Source organism: Semicossyphus pulcher, unplaced genomic scaffold (genome assembly GCF_022749685.1).
Source record: "Semicossyphus pulcher isolate SPU_LCO1_2020_fin unplaced genomic scaffold, fSemPul1.0.p SCAF_12, whole genome shotgun sequence".
Lineage (NCBI taxonomy): Eukaryota > Metazoa > Chordata > Actinopteri > Labriformes > Labridae > Semicossyphus > Semicossyphus pulcher.
This window is the reverse complement of record NW_027211626.1, coordinates 27,075,084-27,098,976: the sequence shown is the minus strand read 5'-3', so window position 1 is coordinate 27,098,976 and position 23,893 is coordinate 27,075,084. Positions and strand designations below refer to the sequence as shown.

The 23,893-nt window shown below is 40.9% G+C and overlaps 2 protein-coding genes across 6 annotated transcripts in view; one reads left to right on the top strand and one right to left on the bottom strand.

The window, feature by feature from the left end:
• Window positions 1–9,643, bottom strand: part of marchf5 (membrane-associated ring finger (C3HC4) 5) — a 33,850-nt gene extending 24,207 nt beyond the window's left edge. For both annotated transcript variants that reach the window (XM_069658152.1, XM_069658154.1), the window contains exon 1: window positions 9,230–9,643. In XM_069658152.1, coding sequence (XP_069514253.1) covers window positions 9,230–9,273 — 44 coding nt within the window. In that variant the 5' untranslated portion in view covers window positions 9,274–9,643. The remainder of the gene's footprint in view (window positions 1–9,229) is intronic.
• Window positions 9,644–10,739: 1,096 nt separating this feature from the next.
• cpeb3 (cytoplasmic polyadenylation element binding protein 3) overlaps window positions 10,740–23,893 on the top strand; it is a 56,039-nt gene continuing 42,885 nt past the window's right edge. For 2 of the 4 annotated variants that reach the window (XM_069658953.1, XM_069658952.1), the window contains exon 1: window positions 12,234–13,384. In XM_069658953.1, the coding sequence (XP_069515054.1) occupies window positions 12,305–13,384 (1,080 nt within the window). In that variant the 5' untranslated portion in view covers window positions 12,234–12,304. Of the gene's footprint in view, window positions 10,824–12,138; window positions 12,201–12,233; window positions 13,385–23,893 lie in introns of those variants that run through there. The other 2 variants (XM_069658956.1, XM_069658955.1) reach the window with 2 other exon arrangements.

The following is a 23,893-nucleotide window of genomic DNA, read 5'->3' as shown; positions in this document are numbered from 1 at the left end:
TGACGTCCATTGGATAGCAGCCCTCTCACCGTACATCCTGCGTATGCTAACAGAGGAGAGGAGGAGGCCTCTGCAGATAATTCTTCCTTCATTAAAAAAAGAATTGGAGAAAAATGCAGAGACTTTTACAGCCGTCAAAGAGTTCTGTGTGAAAGTCCTTCGAAAAAATAAATGAAAATGAGGTCAAGTACAAACTTTGAAAGATAAAACTAGCATATAAGTCTACAACAACTATGCACAGTCATTTGAGAGCAAAATTAAACGAACAGATGTGTGACAAAGTAACTGGGTCTCTCTCCTTGAATAGTATAGAATAATATTTGCTTGACATGTCCTTCCCTAAATAATACATCTCAATAAGCATCCATATTCATCAATACAGACAAAATGTTGCCATATCCCTCAGGCCTACTCAGACTTAAATTCTGTGCCGTCAGGTGAAGCGAACACTTGTTTGCTAGTGATTGTACAATGTGTTTACAGCACATATTTACATATTTACACAAGACAAAATGAAGCCCAAACACATCATGTTGACAGATGCTTCCAGACCGTTACTACTCAACAAGAGCTGGACAGTTTCCATGAAAATATACTTCAGGAAAATTAGATGAGATGATGCGTCTCGCCTGAACGAGTGGCCTGTCATCTCAACAACTTGTTTACATTTTAAATTAGACAAACTCAAGTGGGGCTTTAATCTATCTCATGCTAAATGACTGCTGCAAGTATTTCCAACAAGATGCTACGGTCAAAATATTCTGGAAACCTCCAATCTAACAAATTACAGAACTGTTCATACAGCCGCACAAACAAGAGGGAGGAGGGTCTGATGGTGGGTGTGATTGACACTGTGTACAACGAGGAGTGTGACAACACAGCCACTCTCTCATCGTATCACAAGTCAGACTCACAGTCTTTAAGAAACACATACGTCACCCCACAAAGGCTTCTTTTACTCTGTGGGGGTCACATGACTGTGGGAAAGCTGGACGTTCCCCTGCACAAAGACAGGGCGCAGGATCACCGGATTCTGGCCCACAAAGATCTTAAAGGAAGGTTAAGGTCTAGGGGGGCTTCTTCATGTCTGACTGCTTCTACTTTTGACCATGTCAGTTATACAGCAACCACCCAGCCTGCCTGCCTGTATTATCCAACTCCCCAAAAGTACCATTTATGTGTCATCGTCTGGTTAAATTAATCTTTGGCAGGTTAACTGTTGAGGCTCAGCTGCAACATTAACTCCGAGAAGATGTGATAGTTTTATAGTCGGGTATTTTCAACACGAGCTGGACAAAATAACATGAAACTCCAGAGTCTGCAATGAGCGGATCTGAATCAAGACGTTGCACAATACATAGATTGTGATATTACAATAGTAACAGAAACTGATCAGTAAACAGAATGCAGGCAGGTTTGTTTATGTTGTTTATCTGATAAATAAGTAAAGTTTGTCCAATGAGTCAACTCACACAGGAGCCTCACAACACCATCACAGCCTCAGGCTTCTCCATAACAAACAAGTGTACTTTGACTACCTGCAGTACTAGGCACTTTAACCTTTGTACTGTATTGACTCGTGCACAGGAGTCCAGGAAGAGGCTTTGTTTATGCTTTGATCCAAAGTTAATAAGACTTTGCCCAGAAGGGTTTTAATGATATCAATATAGATACTAAGACTGCCAATTGATACAGATACTTACGACGACGAAGCTACTCTTTATAATTTGGTGCAAAAAAATGTACACTGCATAAAAGGTGAGAAAAGATCAGACTGCTTTGTGTCATTTAACTGAAGCTGTGCTGCTTTACTGACGTCATCTATGGGATTATGTAGGAACATAAATTATGAATTCTTAAAACTTTCACACTTTGGACAGAGATTTAGATTCCCAAAGGCCGGGTCGAACAGGATGATACATTATTTTATCACCCAGGCCATCAAACTGCTAAATTCTAATGATGATCCTGTTGAGGAAGCAGTTTCCCTTTTTAATACTGATGATGGTTTTAACTGACGGTTTTACATTCTGTCTAGGTCTCCTATTGTTACTTGATGTATTCATGCATTGATGTATTTAACCATGAGGACCTGTGTCTATGTTTTTATATGTTTTATGTTTTCACCTGCAAAACAATTTTCCCCTCAGAGACAACAAAGCAGAAGTTGAAGTTGAACCTGAAGCTAACTGTGTGAATAAATATAGTGAGTCAAAAGAATGGCCTTTTGTTTGTAGTTGTCACTGCACACAGGGCAATGCAGGAGCAACAGAATGGCAGGCTGTTAACGTAAGAAAATAACTGTTAATAAAATGACCACAACATGGACATGGGGCAGTATGAGGGCACCAAAGCCACTCTACAGTCCGTAGGCTGCTCCAATGCTCTCTGCTCTGAAGATCTTTGGCAGTATTGGCAGCTAAAACATGATACGTTACAACCTGCTCAGCTGCCGTTCACTGTGACAGACTCTTGTCAGCAACCAGGAGGGGAAACTTTTCCAGGGAAATCTGATGTTGTTGCATGTAGTCTCATGTAGGCTTTAGTAGGCGCCCCGCCAAGCTGGAAAAAGGCTGCACTGAGGACGTTGTTGCTGCAGCCACTTGAGTTGTGATGCACAGCTTCAGATTTAATGAATGTTCGATTTGTACCATGAGGTTGCTGGAGTTGGCATTTTAAAACACAACAACCATTTTTAGTATTGCATTAGTGCCCGATAAGACAGAGCGCATTTCGCAGGCTGTAAAACGCGAGGCGCACTGCTCTGCCTTTTTTGTTGAAGCCTTCGGTTAAAAAAAGAGCAGCATGCTGTGCCTTTAGTTTCTACTGTTGTTAAGGCAACCACCGAATCATTAGCTGTCATTAACCTAACCGTTATATTGTAAACTGACAGAAGGCCTTTCATACGATAATCAGAAACAACGCCAATGACATCGGGCGCTTTTTTTGCTTTGAGTTTTTTCGACTCGAGGCGTTCAGAGTGTTTCCTCAAAAACGCGAGGCGCTCTGCATCACAAAGCAGCACGCAAAAAGCGTCCCTCTCATTGAAAACAATGACAAAAAAGCCCCAGCTGCAAAAACACGTTCTGTCAGGTCGGGCCCTTAAGATACATTTTTACAAATGTAGTGAGCACAAACTTTCAAACCCCCAAAACATGTCAACTCACCACTAGGGGAAATTCGTTTGGAATTTGCAAGCTACATTTGGCTAGCTTTGAATCAATTAATATGACATAAAAACCCTTTAGCAGCACAATTAGTCCAGGATCTAATCAATACTTTGGTACTGACCAGTCAGGAACTGGTTCAAGTTAAAGGAGAAATTCACCTTTGGAAAAAGCCACTGTCAGTGAAAGCTGTAATCTGTAATCGATAGAAACAATAATATTTGAAATTGGCGCCATAGCTGTGGAGAAAGTTGTACAGAGTTTGTGGTTTCACCCATTCTACATTCCTACAACACCCAGTGTGCATTGCGCCCCTCCCTCTAAAGGAACGGCCCAGCAAGAGACGCAGGCAACGGCTCAGAGCGGGACAGAATCCAAAATACGGCGAGAATATACCGTGAATCGTAAAAACTTCAGGTCTGCAGTCTACATTTCAAATCTGATGATTTTGAACGAGACATGAGTCAGTTATAAATGGGGAATGTCTGGGGGGGAAAACAGGAGAGCAGGCAGCGTTTCAAGGCACCTCACGAACATATGATTACATTTTACGGTATGTGTTTTTTTCAACTAAACACGGCAGACGGGTGTCCTAGATTGAGGCGGTGTAGTTTAGCGAGCTCCCTGGTCTCCGCCAAATTATACATTTTATGTAGCCTGACGGAGGTTTTCCAGGGCCCATTGGAGAAGCGGACAGCGTCCTCCAAAAGCACAGAGCAAAACTGCATTTTTTTCTACCATAATCGCCCCATAATAGCATGATAGGACTGAAGTTGAAAATCAGCGAACTGGCCCTTTAAGAACAGGTCAACTAATTGCAAGTGGTCAGTTACCATCAATTAATTTGGGGCCAACAATATAAGCAGGATGGCCTTCAGTTAATATGTTGTGGTATAAATAACTGAATTTGAGACATGCCATTTGGAACTAAAGTTTATTAGAAATTGTTTACAGCTGATTTTATTTTTCCATTACTGAGCTGACGTATGCTTGATAATTAAAAATCTGTATTATCCAAGGATTAAAGAAAAATGACACCAAATCAAAGCTACAGACTCCATCATTGTTAGCCCTTCTGTAAACACACACTTTTATACACCCATTCATGCAGACAGCAACAGGGTCAGCGATATGACCAGCAAAAGGAGACTAGAGGAGTTAAACATGGAGGTTTTGTTGGAGCCAATAAAAAGGTCAGGCTGGATTGAAACGTGAAATGTGTCCCCCACATCTTCCAGTGAAACACTGCATTGCAGGGGCAGCTGGCTGCGGGTGGCAGGCCCAGATAAGAGCCTGTGGAGCCTTATGTTTGTCAGTGATAGAGGCTGGGTACACAACAGTCTGCAAGCAAGGGGACATGACATACATCTTCCAGCTATCGGCTCCTCAAACACAGTCAGGGTTATTGCCTCTGCCACAGTGCTGAAGCACATTTCACAAAGTTCACTCGCCCTTCCTTTCTTCCTGCTACTGTACAATGTGCTTTGGATATGGTTTGTAAGTCTGAAGTTCAATATTGACAGAAAGAGCTGCGTTAAATGCCTACAAATGCCCTTTGGTAGTGCACAAAGTATCAGATAGCAGCGACTATTTTGAGGGAAACGGCACACAGATGGATCTAATGTTACAGCATCTGCTCATAAGAGAAAAGGGAAGATTCTGCTCACACATGAAGAGTTAATATCACTGAGATGAGCCATCAAGGCTTTGGCCAACCTACAAAAGTGAACCCGGATGTATCTGTGAACATTGTTTCATTCACATTCAGAATAACAGCGGGCAGACAGGTCAGTTGAGATGTTTGGGATTAATCACGGTTTTTAGTTCAAACTAGAACTGCATGCTCACTTGTTTGCAGACACTTCGATCTTATCACATGGTATCATATACTGCAGTTCGTGTCCTTTGTTGCACTTGAACATTGGGAATGAGCGGTGTACTCAAGTAGTCGTTTGGATGACAGTAATCATAGAATTTAAAGAGTAATAGCATTTTATATGGAGAAAATATAAAAGTCATCATCTCTGTTCTTTCTTAAAAGTTTACATTTTTGGACGGGACACAGTGATGTAACTTCTATCTATGATCTTAACAAATCCATCAAGCAAAAAAATATAAACATACACAGCCACTGATAATGTTCCCAGTCAGACTTGATCTTGATCACTTGATCTAACACGACAGGAAGAATGGCAACCAGCAGGCACAAGAGTGTGGTTTAACAAATCAAATAAAACGCATGTGCAGCGCAAGCTTTGTAATGATACATTTGCATCATAAAACAACTAGTTTCAGTTAGAAATTAACCCATTTATTAAGCACAGGTAGGAAACAGTGAACAGAGGTGACAGACGATCTCTAATCACCTAATTTTGCAGTATTAGCATGCAATGTTTGGATGCCACCAGTGCAGAGAGGATGGGCCAGCTCTTCTCAAAAAGGATGACTGCAAATTTGATCCTGTTAGGTTAGTGAAATGAGAAGGCTTCAATGAGCTGATAGAGTTTGTGGAACCGGAGAAAAAGCTGCCATCCTGGTGAAAAACTACATGAATGAGAAAGAATTCAAGGAAACGGCTGTGAAGTCCAGGGCTGACCTGGAAAGCGCTTGGAAGGGTAGCTCTACTACAGACTGGACAGTGCTAATCAGCGAGCTATATGTAACAGTCACTTGTCATTTAATTCAAAAGGCCATGTTAAAGGCAGCTGGTGCATGTGCCCATCCATGACCACACCAGTAATATGGTGATGTGAAACCAGAACATCCTTTTTCCATATATGGAAATATGTTAGAAAGCCAATCGCTTATTGGTATATCAAAACACCACACTTGTGCATCACCTGCCTCTTCAATCACAGTCATTATTTTACCCAGTTCATCGTATAGGGTTGAATTAAGCACAGTGTTTCGGCTAGGGTTTTTTTTAAGCTAGGTTTTTTTTTTATCACAATGAATCGCATATGATTTTTGTGCAAAGCACATCACATGTAGACTTTCACACTTTAATTGTACTCTGTTCTTCACCTTATTGAGTTTTAATTCACAATCTACTTTAACCTGATCACTTTGCTTTGCTTCAGTCCCCCCAAACCACCTGCACCTCTACACTGCTGGCCCCGCCCCCCTCTTTCTGTCTGTCTCTCTGTCTGCTTTGTTGACTGTCTTCATCAGCAGTTAACAAAAGTTAAATATTTCCTCTCGCAATTCAGTTCTCACAGCACATGAGCCGCGTGTGCACGAGGGATGTTATTAATGACGTAGCGATCAAAACGCTCGTTACCAAATGATCTGCACACAGATATCAGAGATCAGAGAAAGGGGCCTAATACAAAGTTTTTTTTATCAAGAATGCATTTAAATAACTAAATGAACAGAGTGCATCTAACAGTAACAGTTTTGTTTTTTGCTCTTACTAATCAAAACACTCTGCTGTATAAACATTTTTTAAATCTGTTAGAGCTTAAAAACATGAACAACATTATTAGATAAACATGTATTTAGTGTCCTTCTTCACATAAACTGAGGATGATAACAGGTTATAACAGGCATCCCGTGTTTTGAATGTTGGTCGTGTTGCAAACCCTTTTTTTATTTTATTACACACTGGGCCTTACATAGTTAAAAAAAAAAATCCTTAAAAACACACAAAGATTGCCAAGTATCTCTGTCATCGCTTGTCTACAGAAAAGCACATTACACAATAAGTGTTTTTGTTGATGCAGAGTGCTAACTGCTTAATCGATTTGCCTGGGTTTGTTACAGTCGACGATTAAGCTGCCCACGTATAACCATGACGCACTCAATGAGGCCGAGCCAGCATGAATTATTGCATTCTAAAAAGGGTAATCTGTAAATAAAAATCTGTTTCATCCTCTCTACATGTAGCAGGCTCAGACAGAAAAAAGGCTGGCTGTGGTCTGCAGAATATGTCATCAATTGGTGCCAACAAAGACTGGCCCACATACAAGTGGTGGTTCCTCTGCTGTTAGCAGAGCTAGAAAAGCTGTACTGAAACAAAAGCAATCAGTGGTGTGGTCCATAACAAGATCTTTATAATCAGGTTTGTTCCACTAAAAGAGAGTACTCAAATCTCTCAAAAAAAAGTCTTTTTCTGCCATTTGTTTATTACAGCTTTTAAGTTTTGTCAACATGTTTCAAGGTCAAATAACTGTTTTTTTTAAGGCTGAAATGCATTTTTTGCTCAGTTCATTATTTACGCAAGTCTATTTTTTGTTATGTTATTTGATTGTCATCATTGTGACATTACCAGCTTAGTCTTTAAACTGCCAGCATTATCAAATCATGTGTTTTGCTAAATATCTAGGCTATATACCAAACAATATGGAAATATTATTGTGATATTTGTGTCATATTTCTCAGCCCTTTCTTTAATCACACTTTGAAATGCCAACCTCGTGCATCACTACTTTTAAAGCAGCGTGAACAAAACGCTGAGTCAACAACAAAAAACACTCCAAATGTTCACAGAAGGAACTGATTCCCTAGCCAACACTTTACCCACACCCACACCAACACAGACACAATAATAATGTAATGAATGTGAATTAACTCATTGCCTTTAGCTGATAATTATCATAAATAATAAAAAGACAGCAACCTCTCAGACAAGAGTTTGCAACAATGTCTGGATTTTATGTCAAGAGTGACAGCCAAAGTGACAAGCAGCAGCTTTGAGCAAGGTTCAGGGCTTGGTACTGCTGCAAGGGACCTGCAGAGCTGCTGACTGTGTGCTTGACATCCCTGCTGAAATGTACTGAGGGTAGGATACTATGTGTTTTAATCTCAAAATGATTCCCCACCTGTCACCATGGATGTCCCCTCCATGTGACCATGAAACTGCTCAAGCAGGGCTGCGGCGTTCTGCTGAGTAAAACTTGTGTTGTCAGACATTTCAATGTCAGAAGACACGGTTGAACTTCTTATGTCAGCTGAAAACTTGCCACTGCAACACTTTCCCTGTGCTTCAAAAGGAATCTGCTAACTTGTGTCTACAGGCACTCGACAGCTATGACAGTTTGGCAGCATGGCACAAAGTTAATATGTTAGTTCTCACAAAAATAAAAGGTCATTGAGCTTTTTGTTCCTCTTATGGCAGCTTTGCTTTGTTGCGGTCAAGATCGATGTTTCCTTATTAGGCTACTTCTTCTGAATCCTTAATTTCTGTTCCTTGTAAAATGCAACTGCTTTCTGTTCTATTCTTGAACAGATTTGTGTTGATGAAGTTTCCCATGCTCTCTTTGGCACTTAAAACACTCACAGTCCAGTGTTAGTTAGCTCTCTCCTGATTAAATATAAAATATCTACACACTTGGTTGTGCTTCCTCTCTCAAACTACATTTCTTAACAATATCTGCACCCCCACTTACTTTTTATTCTCAGACTGTGCTCAGTATGACTATGTGTGACTTATGTTGCCACCCAGCTCAGACATCTTATAAAGTTACTTAAGAGTGTTGGTTCTTCTGAGTATGTGTTTATATAATATATATCCACGGTCAATGAAAGCAAACTTGAGAAATAGTTTAAAGAACATAAGTAGACTGTTTACTCAGTCATTGCCATAACAATTGTTACCTCTGAGTGTGACTTTTTCAGAAGTCTTACAGTATACAGACCCCTCCTCTCCTGAGGGTCAATAGTAAATATTTTTTTTAAAGTGGCCGTTGACACTTGACACCATGTCCTTTAGTTAATTTAAGGGAGAAGGTAATTAACTGCAAATATATAGTTAAGATGAATACTTTCCAGGTGATTTGCAGATATTGACATAATCTGATGCAATATTAAAGTAATGACAGTTGACGTGGAGGACGTCCTGTATCAACACTGCAAAGACACACTAACTAGCTAACAGTATGTTATTCACGACAGAGTTTAAAGTCAGAAGTTGGTATAAAACAATCGTACGCGTTAAAGGCGACTAGTTTCTGAATGTTTTCGACAAAAAACTAAGTTGACATCCCCCATTTCTGCCAATCGTAGTTCTCTAACGTAAAGCTGCGTAGCTTCCATTAGCATATTAGCTATAAACTTGAACTCACCTGTCCAAATTCTGCTGCATGACCACGGCACCCTGTTCCGCCATGATCGTGGAGAAGCAACAAACAATCACACGCTGTCCCGTTGATAGAGTAGATAAACTGCGTTACAAATAAAACATTAAAACGGCACGCCTGTAAATGTGCTGCAGCTGAGGTTATATCACTAGCTAGCTAGCTGAGGTGCTAACGCTAACTAGCTACCTATATAGGCCTTGGTGTTGACACGGAGCCTCGGCTGCATACAAGGCAATTATTCAGCATAAAACTACTTCTTCGGCGTCATTGTAGTCTTAACAGCACTTATCTGCAAGCGATGCCCTATCTCAACTAAAAATCCTCTTTGCAACGGCCACGGCCTCGTTTGTCACTAATATTATCGCATTGGCGTGGCCGCTTGACTCCATTGACTGGCCGTCTCTGAGGTAACGCAAAATAGCACGCTATGGCTGTGCGTGATTGCGTCATCAAAACAAGGACGGCACTCATGACACTTATCGGAAAGGGAAATGTAGTTTCTCAGGATCAAAATCGGTTTTCTCAACGCTTTCTTCGCTGTAACGGACTAATGTATCAAACTGGTGATCCAAATTAAACCCTAACATGTCTGACAGAGAAATAACCCGACCTTTATGGACACAGCCATTATGAAACTGCACATATGAATGTAGAACACACCAAACAGCATTAAGTTTTAATCAGGGTGCGCTAACAAAATTGTTGTTTCATAAATGTTATATACACAAATGAAAGTGTGAAGAGTAAATCAGAATTTATCTGAGAAGCAGTAAGTTAAATTAAGAAGCTTAAAATAATTTTTAGATTAACAATCCTATAGAAATATATACAGTCAATCCTCATGGATTATACGAATATAATAGGCCTAATGTATAATAAATCTTATTGGATTTGGAATTATACAAAATCATACAGGGGTAATCCTATACCATTTAAACCTTTGGGTCCTTGTGGAATTTTATTAGACAAACCCAGGAGGACTACCCCAACCTACGCACGTCACTATTGACAAAAGCGTCTGTTAAATACAATTGTAACATTATAATCATTGTATTTAACGGTAATCATAGTAGGCTATATAAATCCTATCCTTGACTTTGTCCGATATATAGGCTAGGATTGTTACCAGAGTAAAGAAGAATTTGTGTGCGCCATTTATTTTGTATTCCTGTAAAACTTTTGACAAGGGACTTGTTATACGAAAGTTATTTTTAAAAGGTAAAGTTTTTTGACTAAACTTGCACACAATTGCACACAGAGCGACTTTTATTGCCAATCACCAAATGTTTTTATGGCTACTGCTTCATATTCAATGTGGGCCTGCTTTGAAGCTGATGACTTTTTTCACTGCAGCATACAAGAGGACACACATTGGCTGGTTATTGACCAGCGACTGCAATAGTGAGAAACTACAACTCCCTACATCACCCTCGGCATCATCCATGCGCCGCAGTCAATCAGCTGTTGAGGCAACTGCTGACTATCTCGGCACAAGGGTAGCTCGTTTGTCATATCTAAACCCAGAGGAGGCAAACAGAAATATCTTTATTTACAGAGTCCCAAAAGGTGAACGATAAAGGTAATTCAGACTGGACGTGAGGCAGAGGAGCGACCCCGCTGAGTGTGTGTGTGTGAGTGTGAGTGTGCATGCTGTTTGGTCGCTTGTGTGCAGGGACACATATGGATTATAGGGGGGATTTCAAGGCTTCATGAAATGTATCGGATGTCTCGATCTTCGCGATAAACAGGCATGTGAGTGGTCAGGTTTGGGCATGGTCTGTGGTGGTGAGGGGCCGGGGAGGTGAGCTGCTGATTGTGCTGCTTTGATGACCTTGGAGGCGCAGCTCCTGGAGGAGAAAACACGGATTAACTGGTGGTGTGTGTGTGTGTGTGTGTGTGAGTGTGTAATGCAGGGTATTGCGACTACCTTCTAAGTCCAATGTATAGGTTCTCACTGGCATCATGCTGCTGAAATGATCCAGCATATGTCATCTGCAGATTATTTTCAAACTCAACTGCTGTCATGTTTTTGACAGGCCTGTAGGCTGCATGGTAGCTCTCTTACAGTCAAGAGGGCTCTTATTTTTTTTTTTTAAACCAGGGGTTTTAATTTAGCATGATATCTGCCCTGCATGATTTGACACTGTGCCATGTAGCATGTGGTGGTTTTGATGCATGTGCCCCCGTGCAGCCGTTCAATAATCAGGTCGTCTATATGGTAGTGTATTTACATTTTAGCTTGTACTGCCTAGTGCTGAGTTAAATGATGTGGCAACTTTATGGCTTTCTGCGTATGAAACTGCTGTCTTGATAATATTACAGGGTGTGTTTGATAGCTTATTTGGGCTTTTGCAAGGCGTTGTCGCTGAAAAGGTGCAACATATCTGTAACTTTGAATAAAGGACACCGAGGAGAGTTCTAAGTGTTATTTCAACTTGGCCTTTATTTTGTCATACCCTTTATTATTGTTAATAGTGAGTTTGTATTGTTTCAACCCGGGGCTGTGTCAATGCGCAACTCGGGCAGAGTCCCTTTATGCGCTATAATAAAACTCTAAATTAGATTTATTGTTATTTGGCCAATCAACTTAATCTCTTATTTGATTAAGTATTCCGTTTTACACACCTGCTGACATTTCACAAGAGTTTTAAGTTTTTCAAGCCCAAGGTTTAGATCTTCGCTGTATAAGAAAGTGCTTCAAGTGCGTCACTTTCTGCAGCATAAAACGGAGCCTTTTGGAGGAGTCCGTTTATTTAAAAAAGCTCTGGTCGTGTGTCGGGGTGCCTGGGTCAAGGTAGATCTGTCTTTTAACCTTGCTGAAGGACAGCTGTATTTACTGACGTATGTAAATGAATATAGGGGAGGTCCTTGGGCTCAAAACACACACTGAATCAGTTTCACATTGCAGCTCCGGAGTTCCTGCGTGGAAGGAAAAAACGAGACGTGGCGAAATCTGGTGAATATCTGCAGCCATATGCTCCCTCGTGTGTAATTGGTGGGATTTATGAATCATTCTCGTAGTCTTGGGAAGTGTGTTTTCCTCTTCTACTGTTCGGCTAAATGGGTGATCACGCATTCGCTTTGCAGCTGCCTGGTCCCTCTAACATCCTCTCCCTGTCGGAGTTGTCCCAGTTCATCAGATACTACAGCAGCCCCGCGAGCCCGGCGCGTGATCTCCTGCTTTACAGCGATAATAATAATAACTGCTCGTCTCTGTTTCCCCTCGTTGCAGCTCAGCAAACCATGCAGGATGATTTACTGATGGACAAAAACAAAGCCCAGCCTCACCATCAGCAAGACCCGACGCAAGTAGACCCTCCTCCCTCCACCCCGACCCCGTCATCGGAGCCCTCTTCTTCCTCATCGGAGTCGGAGAGCCCGTCAGCCGGGAGCAACCAAGCGGCTTCAGCGCTGAGCAGCAGCAGCAAGGACAAAGTGCCGATGGAGTCGCCGATCCTACCCGGGCTGAGCTTCCACCAGGAGACCGGCGGCCCCCTGTCCTCCCCGTCCTCCTCGTTTGGGAGTACTTGGTCCACGGGAACCACAAACGCCGTGGACGATAGCTTTTTCCAGGGAATACCCTCTGTGAACGGGACGATGCTTTTCCAGAACTTCCCCCACCACGTCAACCCGGTGTTCGGGGGTAATTTCTCCCCGCAGATCGGTCTGGCCCCGCAGACCCAGCAGCATCAACAGCAAGCCCCGCAGCAGCAGCAGCAGCAGCCGCAGCAGCCCCAGCACAGGAGATCCCCTGTCAGTCCCAGCCAAGGCCCCTTCCCCCAGAGAAACGCTTATCAGACCATCATGAATAACAGCAAAGGGTCATCGTCTTCTTCTGCCCCTTCGTCCGCTTGGAATAATCACCAAAACGCCGCTTGGAGCACAGCCTCCAACCCCTGGAGCGGGCTGCAGCCGGGCAGGGACCCGCGCAGAGCGGTGGGTGTCGGGGTAGGGGTCGGGGTAGGAGTCGGCGTCGGGGTGCCGTCACCCCTGAACCCTATCTCCCCTATGAAAAAGCCCTATACCAGCAATGTTATAGCACCCCCTAAATTCCCAAGACCTGGTCCTCTCACCCCCAAACCCTGGATGGAGGACAGCGCCTTCAGGACTGACAACAGCAACAACATACTGCCTTTCCAGGTAAATACATCCAGATCAGTCCCGGGCCTAGCTCTGATGCTCTGGCATGTGTTTAAAATACATTTTGACATGTTGTCAGTTTTACTCTGCTGGTCCACTGCTCAGAAATATGGACCCACATGATTGTTTTCAATGTTTTAACCTTCAGTGTAGGAGACAAAAAAAAACAAGGTAGATTCGCTTGGGATAAGGTCACCCAGAACTCATCATTTACTTATTTATATGCTCAAACATTAGAGTGATTCAAAAGCTATGTAGGTCTACTGGACAAACGTGCAATTAAGGATCATTTTAGAACATAAAACATCATTTTTAATTTCCTATTTTCTACAATGTTATAATAGTCTAGTTAATTAAGGAGGAGTCACAGAGACATTCATTTTAAATTGATGTAGATAATTTACCATAAAAGACCTTTTAATTCAATTGTGCGAATCAGTGCGATATACCAAAGCTGTAATTGAACTGGCCAGAGACCGGTTGCAGTCAATCTTTTATATGGCTTGTATGCTGCAGGTTGTGTCATGGAGGTCAAAAAATCGATTGTAACAGTGAGTCCTTGAAGTATTAACCATCGATCATCGCTATTTTTACGCATTCATCACCGACTGTTCTGTAAGTAGTTGCTGTGTGCAGTTTATTACACTAAATGGTTAAATTTCCTCTGCCAGCTCACTCCGTGCGGTTTAAAGGGCACATGACTCATTCAGGTTCTCCTCGTAACCTTCTAAATCCAGACGGACAAGACCTGTAGTACTTGATTACCAGTGTAGATCGTGGATCATTCCTTGTTTTTATTATATGTTTATACTATATTACATAGTGAGCTACGGAGAGAATGCAGAACATAATACATTAGATAAACCATGCATAATCTTTCATTTTGCATAAGTTATGCCTCTTATAAAGAAAAGGGTTTAGTCTAAGTCCTAGTAGAATACATGGCCGAGACTGTAGTAAAGGTAAAATTTATTCTCATTATCAAAACATAAAACAATAAAAATACCAAATTGTCACTTCAATAGGTAATATACTGCTTTTAATGGCATTATTGCTAGTTTTGCGATAGTTCTTGAAGGCAACTTCTGTACTCGCATTTGATTGGCTTTTGTTCGGATAGTGGGCGGAGTTTGTAGCAAAGACGGAAACGGAGTGCAGGTTCAACCCGGAAGGTAAAATTTACTTGTTTTACACAACAATTAAGACTATAAATTAGACAGTCTATGATGTCATTGTGGGTTTAACTACGTTTTTTACATAACTGAGGTGCTGACATTGATATTTGTCCGTGTTTTCAGCTGTGAGAGGACTTTATTCAGGGCCAAAACGTGCCATAGGTCATAAATGGTGTTTTCATGTAAAAATAACAAAACTGACCGTTGACAATTAAAGTAACTGTAAAGTTATATAACACTAGTTTGAAAAAAAAAAAAACGTTTGCTCTAGGTTTATATCACAAGTGACCCATATATAGTATGTTAGCTACAGTGACATAAACAGATATATGACACTTTCTGTCGAACTAATGCTAACTGATGGAACCTTTTTGTTCTCCTGTCTTATCTCAGTCCTTCCCAGTATTAGGGCTTTATCATTAGACACTGTTATATATGGCGATGTGGCAAGAAATTAATCATGATATATAATTTGATAATTTTGCCAGTTCAAGGAGTATAAGTGACACCCGAAGAAACCTGAGGGTTAATTAGCTAAACTTTAAAATACAGTTTTTCAACCCACGCCTTTTCAACCCATCCTTTTTTTAGTAAGGATATTTAAATCTGTTAAATAAACAGAAAAAAAGGCTTTTCGTTCCTTTTCTGCCGTAAACACATTAGCTCAGTTTTTAGGCTAAGATTTCCTCAGAGTTTACTTATTACAAATGTTTTTTTTTTTATTACTATATGTGTAGAGGTCTCCTCCCCTCCTTCACAAACATATCAAATATTAAAACTTGTAAAACAGTAAATGAAATAGTTTCATGTTAAAAATGTCTGTTTTTCTGCTCCTGGTTTGATGACTGAATTCCAGGAGCAGATGTGAGCCAAGCTGCTGCGAACTTTAGCTCAGCTGGTGACTAGAATCCTTCCTCTGCTCAAAAGAGGTAGTTCAGAAAGACAAAGATCTGAAACGTAAAGGTTAAGTAACTTAAAACAGTAAGAAAGCAGTCGGCTGGAGACCCTTTTAATGTCTGGTGTGAACACCCAAAACTGCAGGCTTTTGTTGAGTTTGTGTCCAGTGTTTGATAGGCTGTTGCATAAATCAGTATCGAGTAAAAAATATCCAAATTTGATCATCTTTATGGACATAATCATTCCATCCTAATCCTAGATCATGATTGTTTTATTGTCCAGCCCTTTGACATGGTGACATACAGAATTGTTCTCCGTCTTCTGGTCACTACAGGACTATAGTGGATAACAGATTTATATTGGTCTGAATTTATTTCAACCTGCGACGATCGGCATGTCTGATTGGATGAACAGTCCTGATACTGTACAGCTTTTTCACATGGCTAGTCATGTGTTATCCCTGTGTTTATTTTTGCTGCCTGACAAACAAGCCAACATAAAAAATAAGCCAGCTGAATACTCCCCCCTTAAGTCACAGGCTTCTTTAAAAAGGAGTACTTGTTCACCCGATCAAAGCGAGGACTCTGGGAGAACGGAGCTCCAGCCAGAGCGTTAACCTGTTACTGCAGAGAGGACTGCATGTGCAGAGAAAAGCAGCCTGACGCAGGGTGAAATTCCACCCAGCTGAAACGTATAGCCTTTTCAGGATATAATGATTGTGTGTGTCAGTCAGACCTCCTCACCTAGGTTTTTTTTTCCTCTGGTGAGAGCCTCTTTTTCTCCACTTATCACAAAGAGACAAGGTCAATATGCCACATGTCAAGCTGAACAGAATGGTGACTGTTTACTGAAATACAGTCTCATGTGCTTTTGTGTTGCCAGATGAAACTTCAGGGTTAAAGCGACATGTTATAGTAGTTCACTCATTTAGGAAATCCAGTTACAGATCATTTTATTTGTTTGAATCAAGATAGATAAGTTGAGTGATAAAGACCGTTGGTAGCCGCCCTGATGCCTAAAAGGTGCTTTCCTCAAATATATACATCTAATGACAGGCTTGTGTTGTAAATAAAGATAATACTGATCCTGCAGAGACTTTTCTCTGCAAAACAATGAACAGAAAAACACTGAATCAAGGTGAAACTTCCATGAAGCCAACACGGAAGTGAAAAAAAAAGTTTGCATTTCCTTAAAAAGAAACTTGATGTCCATCAAGGCACTGTAATGAAATGCTTTACAGCACAAATAAACATGTTTACAGCCTGCTACAAAATAGTTTTTGCCATTATAGCTGATATCTGACATTTAAGCGTCACCTTAGCTTGGAGTCACTGAACTTGACTGCTTGCATTCTTTTGATGCAAATTATAGACTTATTTTAAGATGGATGTGCCATTAATTGCACTAACAGGCCCTCCAGTACGTCTGTGATCAATTCATTTTGGCGAGTGGAATATTATTTTATTGATATGTTTACACTGATTAGAAGGTACCAAAGTCTGGGCTCACCATACCTCGCCTGTTAGCTCTTTTAGTGTTTGTCTACATTGATCTGTTTGGTGGCCAGGGCCTGAGAGTCAGGATTGTTTTTGTCTTTTAGTTTAGTTTCTTAGTTTATTTGACAGGGGCCGTGCACAACACAACTGTCGGGCCAGAGTTAGCTATATAGCTAATTTACATCTGTGGTCGCTGGGCAGGAAGATCTAAAAGACACGCATAACAATACAAACAGTTAAACACAATATAAATGAGCAGTGTATGACATAAAAACAACATTGCCAAACTACCTTTCCTTCTCTCCATGTTGGAGGCCGGTTCCCCATGCAAAGGTTAAAATGACTGATCACATGGCTGGTTTGCCTTCAGCCATGTTTTAAGTTTTGTTTTAAAAATACTAAATCTTGTGCAGTTCCACCTTTCTGTTGCTCTTACTGAAAATACTGATTGACCAAATGCAGTTCTCTTAAATTTAGCTGAACAGTCCCCTCTTGCTGGTGCCCTGGTCTCCCATTGTTCCTGCAGAGTGACTCGCATTGTTACAGTGGTGGGGGTGCATGATCATGAATTGATTTATACATCAGACGCATGTCTGCAAAACAAAGAAACCTGTCAAAGGTCAAGAAGTTATACTTTTGAATGATGCTACAATGGTGGTAGCTCCTGTTTTTTTCCTTCTTGTGTTTTGTTTTTATCAAGAACTTTCACAGATTCCCCGCAGAGAAGACGCCCGGCTGCACTGATTCTTTTAAGTGACCACTGGTCAGTTACCACCACAAATAGAATCTAATTCTGTGGGAAACACGGTCGTTAACTTGCTAATTAGCCAGCTAATGAATTAGCCTTGGGCATAACTTCGCATTTGCCCTTGCTCCTCTGTAGCTTCACTCTCCCATCCAAATATCTTCATTGTGGCTCCAAAAACCCAGATGGTGATGGCTAACATGCCAAACTCAAGGCCTCAAAACAATACTCCACAAAACATTAGTGACTTAGCGGTGGCTACGTCCCCTTCTTATACAGTCTATGTCTGTATTTTTCACAGGTTGCTCTCCTTGACTAGTAAACTTAAATTTAAAGTGTAATTTAAAGTGCCTCTTTAAGCTCACACAGCTCAGACCAACCTTTGTACCAGTAGGCTACTTGTAATTGTTCTGATTACCTGCCAGCATTTTCTGCTATTGAATAACTTCAGTTTGACAGAGAGGGCTCATGTGTGTCCCAGTGATGCAATCCTGGCTGCAGCTCGCACGTAGCTGTTTAGTAATTACAGCCATAATTGGAGAGGAGTTATCACCGGGATGCGAGGTCAGGCCGCCACATGTCAAGTGTGCTGTTTACTGAAGTGAAACTCAGGCAAAGTGCTGATCTGAGCAGCAGGCAGGGTTACACACAGCGACCCGCACCGTCATGTGGACGGCTGGTGACAGGTGTTCATGTTGTCATTCTGTAGATCTGCCACAGTAGTACTGGAGGATAAAATGTGGAGCTCCGCGTGCTGCGATATGTGCTCGTACTCGCCTGCTGCCGGCTGACGCTAAAAGGCAGAGGAATGTGCGGAATTCAACTTAACATGTCAGCGTGAGGCTTAAGACACAAAGTCACATGATCGTCTCGGGAGATACCCTGATTTAAAGTGATGTTAGTGGCCATTATTGTCCGGTCCTCTGTGATCACTATCACATCATATCAGATCAGCGAGCTGGGGGTTCGTCAGCTGACTGACAGGTGGAGTCTCACAGTCAAAGGCCGTCTTATAAAACAGATTTACATTGAGCTTCTGAAGCTGGTTTTTCTTGTGTCAGTGGTACTTTGTTTTGTTTTTACCTAAACGTTTTACTTTTTCAATGCACATGCCTCATTTTAGCTGTCAGATGACAGATTTAACCTGCATGTTTTAAAATAAGCTGTGTGATGTAGGTCAGGATTTAAAGGGCACAGAGGGCATGATGGTTACTACCCCCTGAAATCAAAACAATTAGTCAATAAAAGATTAATCACCCTACAGAAAAATGTAAAAACTCCCCAAAATGGCACACATACTGTATATATATATCTCTTTACCGTTGTTTTTTTATATTGAGCATTTTTGGTCTTACTTTTTGTACTGCCGTACAAATCAAGCCATTATAAGACGTCACCTTGGACTTCTGTCATTTTCTGTCATTGTAGACTAAAATATAATCAGTTAATAATATAAAAAGTGTTTGTTATATTAACTGATAAGCACAATGATCCTTAGTTGCATCCCTTGTTGTTCTTAGAGGTTCTTAAATTCTTCAGTTGCATTAGTAAAAGTAGAGGAGGGACAAAATATCGCTACGGCAATATATTGTCGTCCTGACTCGTGTAATACAATTATCAATACATTTTAATTTACAAATATACGCCGCTCTGAACAGATTTCCCTGCGATTTTGACTCACCGTGTCACTTCTTGATGACTCCTCGCGGTGGCGCTTATGACATGAATGAGGGTAACGTGAACGGAAATGAATTGGCTGAAGAAGAAGTTGATGTCGGACAGCGGTTAAGAAGTTAAGAGATGTGCCAGTCACTTTCAAATCCAAAGTCCTGATTTGTTCTATAGTTCTGTAAACTTAATGTACAGACTGAGAACACGTACGTTGTTTTATCTCAGTTTGTGTCAAATTCTGTGAAACTGACACCAAACTGCAGTAAATAAATACATTAATCCCGACGCTACCTTTTTAGGGGCATTTTATATTCTTCAGTTAATCAGATACCGTGATGTATTATTTAGGGATGCACTGATACCTCTTTTTTCCAAGTACAAGCACAAGTACTTACATTTGGGTACTTGCCGATACCGAGTACCGATATGAGTATAATGACTTTAAAAACATGTTTCATTTTCATCAGATGTTCCTCACTTTCTGACTGTAACAAAGTAAATAGACAGAATGATGCAACTGTCGCTGACATTTTAACACTCAACTTTGCCCCCTGCGTACCTGCTTAACTAACGGGAAGCTAACGCTAAGCTGTCAAGTGGTATTCGGATGCGGTACTCGTCATAGTTTTACGAGCAGAGTACGAGTACTTAAGCTCCAATACCACCTGATACCCAGTCCCTTGTATCATTAAATGTTTGTCTTGCAATATTTAGATTATCGCAGAATCGCTGTATCGTGATATTATCGTTATTGTTTGCCATGTATCACAAGTTACCCTGTGATTCCCGCGCCTTATAACTAATACTGATTATAAATACACTCACCAGCCTTTTCATTAGGTAGACTACACCTGTACAGTCTAATGCAGTTCAATACAACAGCTCTGTACGTTACAGGCAACATGAAAGCAACTCTTATGGCTGAGCTGGTGTGTTGGATTACATTAGATTTTTCAGGTGTATTTTTTTTTGTAGGCAAATAAATGTATTTTCTGCAAGTGTGCGGGAGTTTACTTTCATCTGTGACGGACTTTTTCCTACGCACCTGTTCTATGAAACAGCTGCAGCGTTTTTCTTTACTTAGTATGAATACAGGTCGTATGAAAAATAAATCTCAAACGTTCAAACGTCTAAAAGTACAATGGAGATGGAGAAGGAGAAGTCCATATAGAAAGAATAAAGTCAGAATTCAGAGTTTGATGTTTTGACATTTTTTCTTTATACTGAACATTTCGACTGAATTCTCCAAATGCAAATAAAAAAATCTTCCTCCTCCTCATTTTTCTTCTCTCGCCTGGCCTTTATACTCCTCTGTTAAATCATAACTCTTATCCTTCATGAGCCCCACAGACTGTTTGTGTGGAAGTGAATCTGCACATAAAACAAATGCTGCTTGACTCTCTACAGTTTCTGAAGTTATAAAACCAATAGATGATAAATTCAGTATCTGCCTCTTGCAGCCTCACTGAGCAGTCTGGATTGATTAAGAACAGGTATTCAGCCGTATCTTTTCAGCTCGGTCTGTTTCTGATCATGACCTCCTTTATATCATGTCATGAGGAAAGTTGAGCTGCAGTGTAGTCAACAGGTCGACGTGAACCTGCGCTCCACATGCTGCCTGTCTTATCTGGAGTGTTTGGACTGTATTGGATTTCTTTAGGTTATTTGACCACATCGAGCTCTGTGACCCCCCCACCCCTCACTGTGCTCATCCACATGTGTCAGAGAGGAGGGAGGGAGGAGGGGGAGGAAACCCACAGCTCAGCGTTTTAAGTGTTTACCGTTTGTACCAAGTGGGCAGATTTTTATCTGAGCGGCGCTGTCGGATCCAGAGAGGGGGGAATAACACTTTTGAATGCTCAGCCGAATGGGCAACAATAGCTGCGGCAAGCAAACAAAGCGGCCCCGACCCGGGCAGCCACACAGGACACAGCTGCCTCCATCAGCCGCCTCCATCAGCTGCCTGCAGCCCCGGTCAGGAGAGCTCCAGGCTGCACCTCTGGCTCACGTGTCAGTCTCCTGAAATCATCTGAACACACAGTGGGCGTCTGAATGTTTCATCGGCGGTGGTCGATGTCGTATTGACTGTTTTGCTCTGGACTCATGTGTACAGGTCTACTTCCTAGGATCAGCAGATTAGTCCGTAGAGGTTTTTGTGAATCACACATCAAATAAATAATAAAAGTGGAACAAGCACTTGTTGTTTCATCACTATGATGCTCTGCTGAGGTGAATAGATCTACTCTCACACACATTTGATGTACATTTTGACCATAAGTAAAGACGTGTTTTTGTACCTATGTAGCTGTACTAATACAAATGGTTGGCCTGTTTAACTGAAACGGACTAACCTATCAAAGTTCCTGTAACAGCTAAGGGCCTGTGTCCACTGATGGCGTTTTGTGCTGGCAGCACCCACGATGACAATTTCAGAGCGCTTCTCATCGGCTCTTACTGTTGCTAGATTACGAAAGTTGTCTGGCGGTTGTATGTTTAATATTTGCTTTTATTCAAGGACATTTTAAAAAAAAATTAAAAAACAATGAAGGGAATCGTGTCCTGGCATTAGCAGCAGCTCTGGGCAAGAAATTGTACCCTTGAAAAAATGAAAGGATTAGCTTCTCCTCCGCCATTGTTGTTGACAAAATTCATATCTGAAGTTGATGTTCCAAAGTTGAACTATTTCCAACTGAGAGGGCTGTGAACGCAGCAACAAAGAACAACTAAGGCATAGGGCGTTTTTGAGCTCAGGATGCTGAGTGCTGAAAACGCAGGAAAATAGGCGCAGCCCAGCGCAAAAAACACCCTCAGTGGACACAGGCCGTACAGATCAGCAAAGTCTGTAGATGTTTGATGACCCCGACTGAATTTTGAAACCATTTACATTTCATGACCAGTCCCTCCAGGAAGTTACGATGTTGTGTTCCCGCAAATTCAACTAATTAATTAATTTCTGTTTCCATTCGGACTTCAGCTCTAGTTAGATCTTCCTTGTTTGAATGATAGTGGGATGGAATATTTGAGACCTCTGGTTATTTGTTAAGTGAACAAAGGGTTTTACATAAAGAACGTGTATACATATTTATATTTTAGTGATGCTTTATGTATTAAACAAAGTATAATTTTGATAGCTGTACTTAAACTTAGGCTTCATATTTCTACTTGTATAGAAGAAACAGTACGTTGGCTTGACACTAACTCTAGTGTTGGCAGGTGAGACAAGGAGTTCTTCTACTGATAAAAGATCGAATCTCAAGCTTCAACCAACGATTATTTCTATTAATGATTCTCTCTAGTAATCAATTATTCTTTAGTCTATAAAATACAAGAAATTGATTAAAACATTTTCATCTAAAATCTAAGATGCCTTGGAGGACTGAAAACAGCAAATCTTCACATGTGAACAGCTTTGGACCTTTCACTTAAAAATGACTTAAATGATTATTGATGATCTTCTTGAGAATCTTGAGATTCTTTGAATCTTCAGAACATCCAGAGGTTTCTGGGTGAAGTAAGGAGCAGTTAATGATTGTGAGAAAGCCCAGGGGGCTAACTGTTCTTACATCTACTCACCTGCGGCAGGTACTCTGTGCTTCACTGCAGCTTTCTGATATAAAAAAGCTCACAGAGCCTCTGACTGAGATTCTTATCTCCTTTCAATACCAGCTGTATTCACCGTCATGCCCACGGCTCACACATACTTTATATTCTCCACTTTCTACTTGTTACATCGAGTCCCACAGCAATTAACCCTTAGATCACTGCAGTAGAAACGCTCCACCAGCACCGTGTACTTTTGGCTCTTTGTGATTGATTATTTTCATTATTTGGAGTATTTTTTTGAATTACTTATATTTTTAGAATCTGTGCAACCTAATACTGTCAGTGAATAAACTTAAAGTATTAAAAATGTGTAATAAAAAAGCAAGACATGGGATAAGAGACAATAATAAATAATATCTCTATACATATCGATAAAAACAATTCTTTATGTGGAAACATGAACAAAATTATTTTCACTGGTGTCTCAAGGTGTTCTGGTTAGTATCTACATTGATATTTCTGTTTATTGTGATGTCATGTCTTGGAGTGTCTTCACATATCCCTAAAATCTGTACCACCTTTGTTTTGCAAGTGATGCTCTAGCTATTTTCTTCTATTATAGATCACTTTATGCAGGATTATATAAAAGACAGCCTCCTCCAGCTGCCTGTTGTCACCACGTTATAGACAGCAGCACGTAATGTAACATTATGACATCATCAGTGAATATAGAGATAACAAGAAAGACAGAAGTCTTAGCTTCTTGTTGCAAAAAGAATGAATGCTTGAGCTGTTATGCTTTTACGTTAGATGAATATAAAGTAGATTATTGGACCAGTTGCTCACAGGAGGTCTGCTTTGATAAGGTTGATTTATATTATTTTAGATTACTTTGTTAGGTTGCACCGCAGCCTGCCTCGCTTCTCTTGCATAAATTGGAGCTGTTGGTACATGTCAGTGGTTACCAGTGATCTGCCCTTGA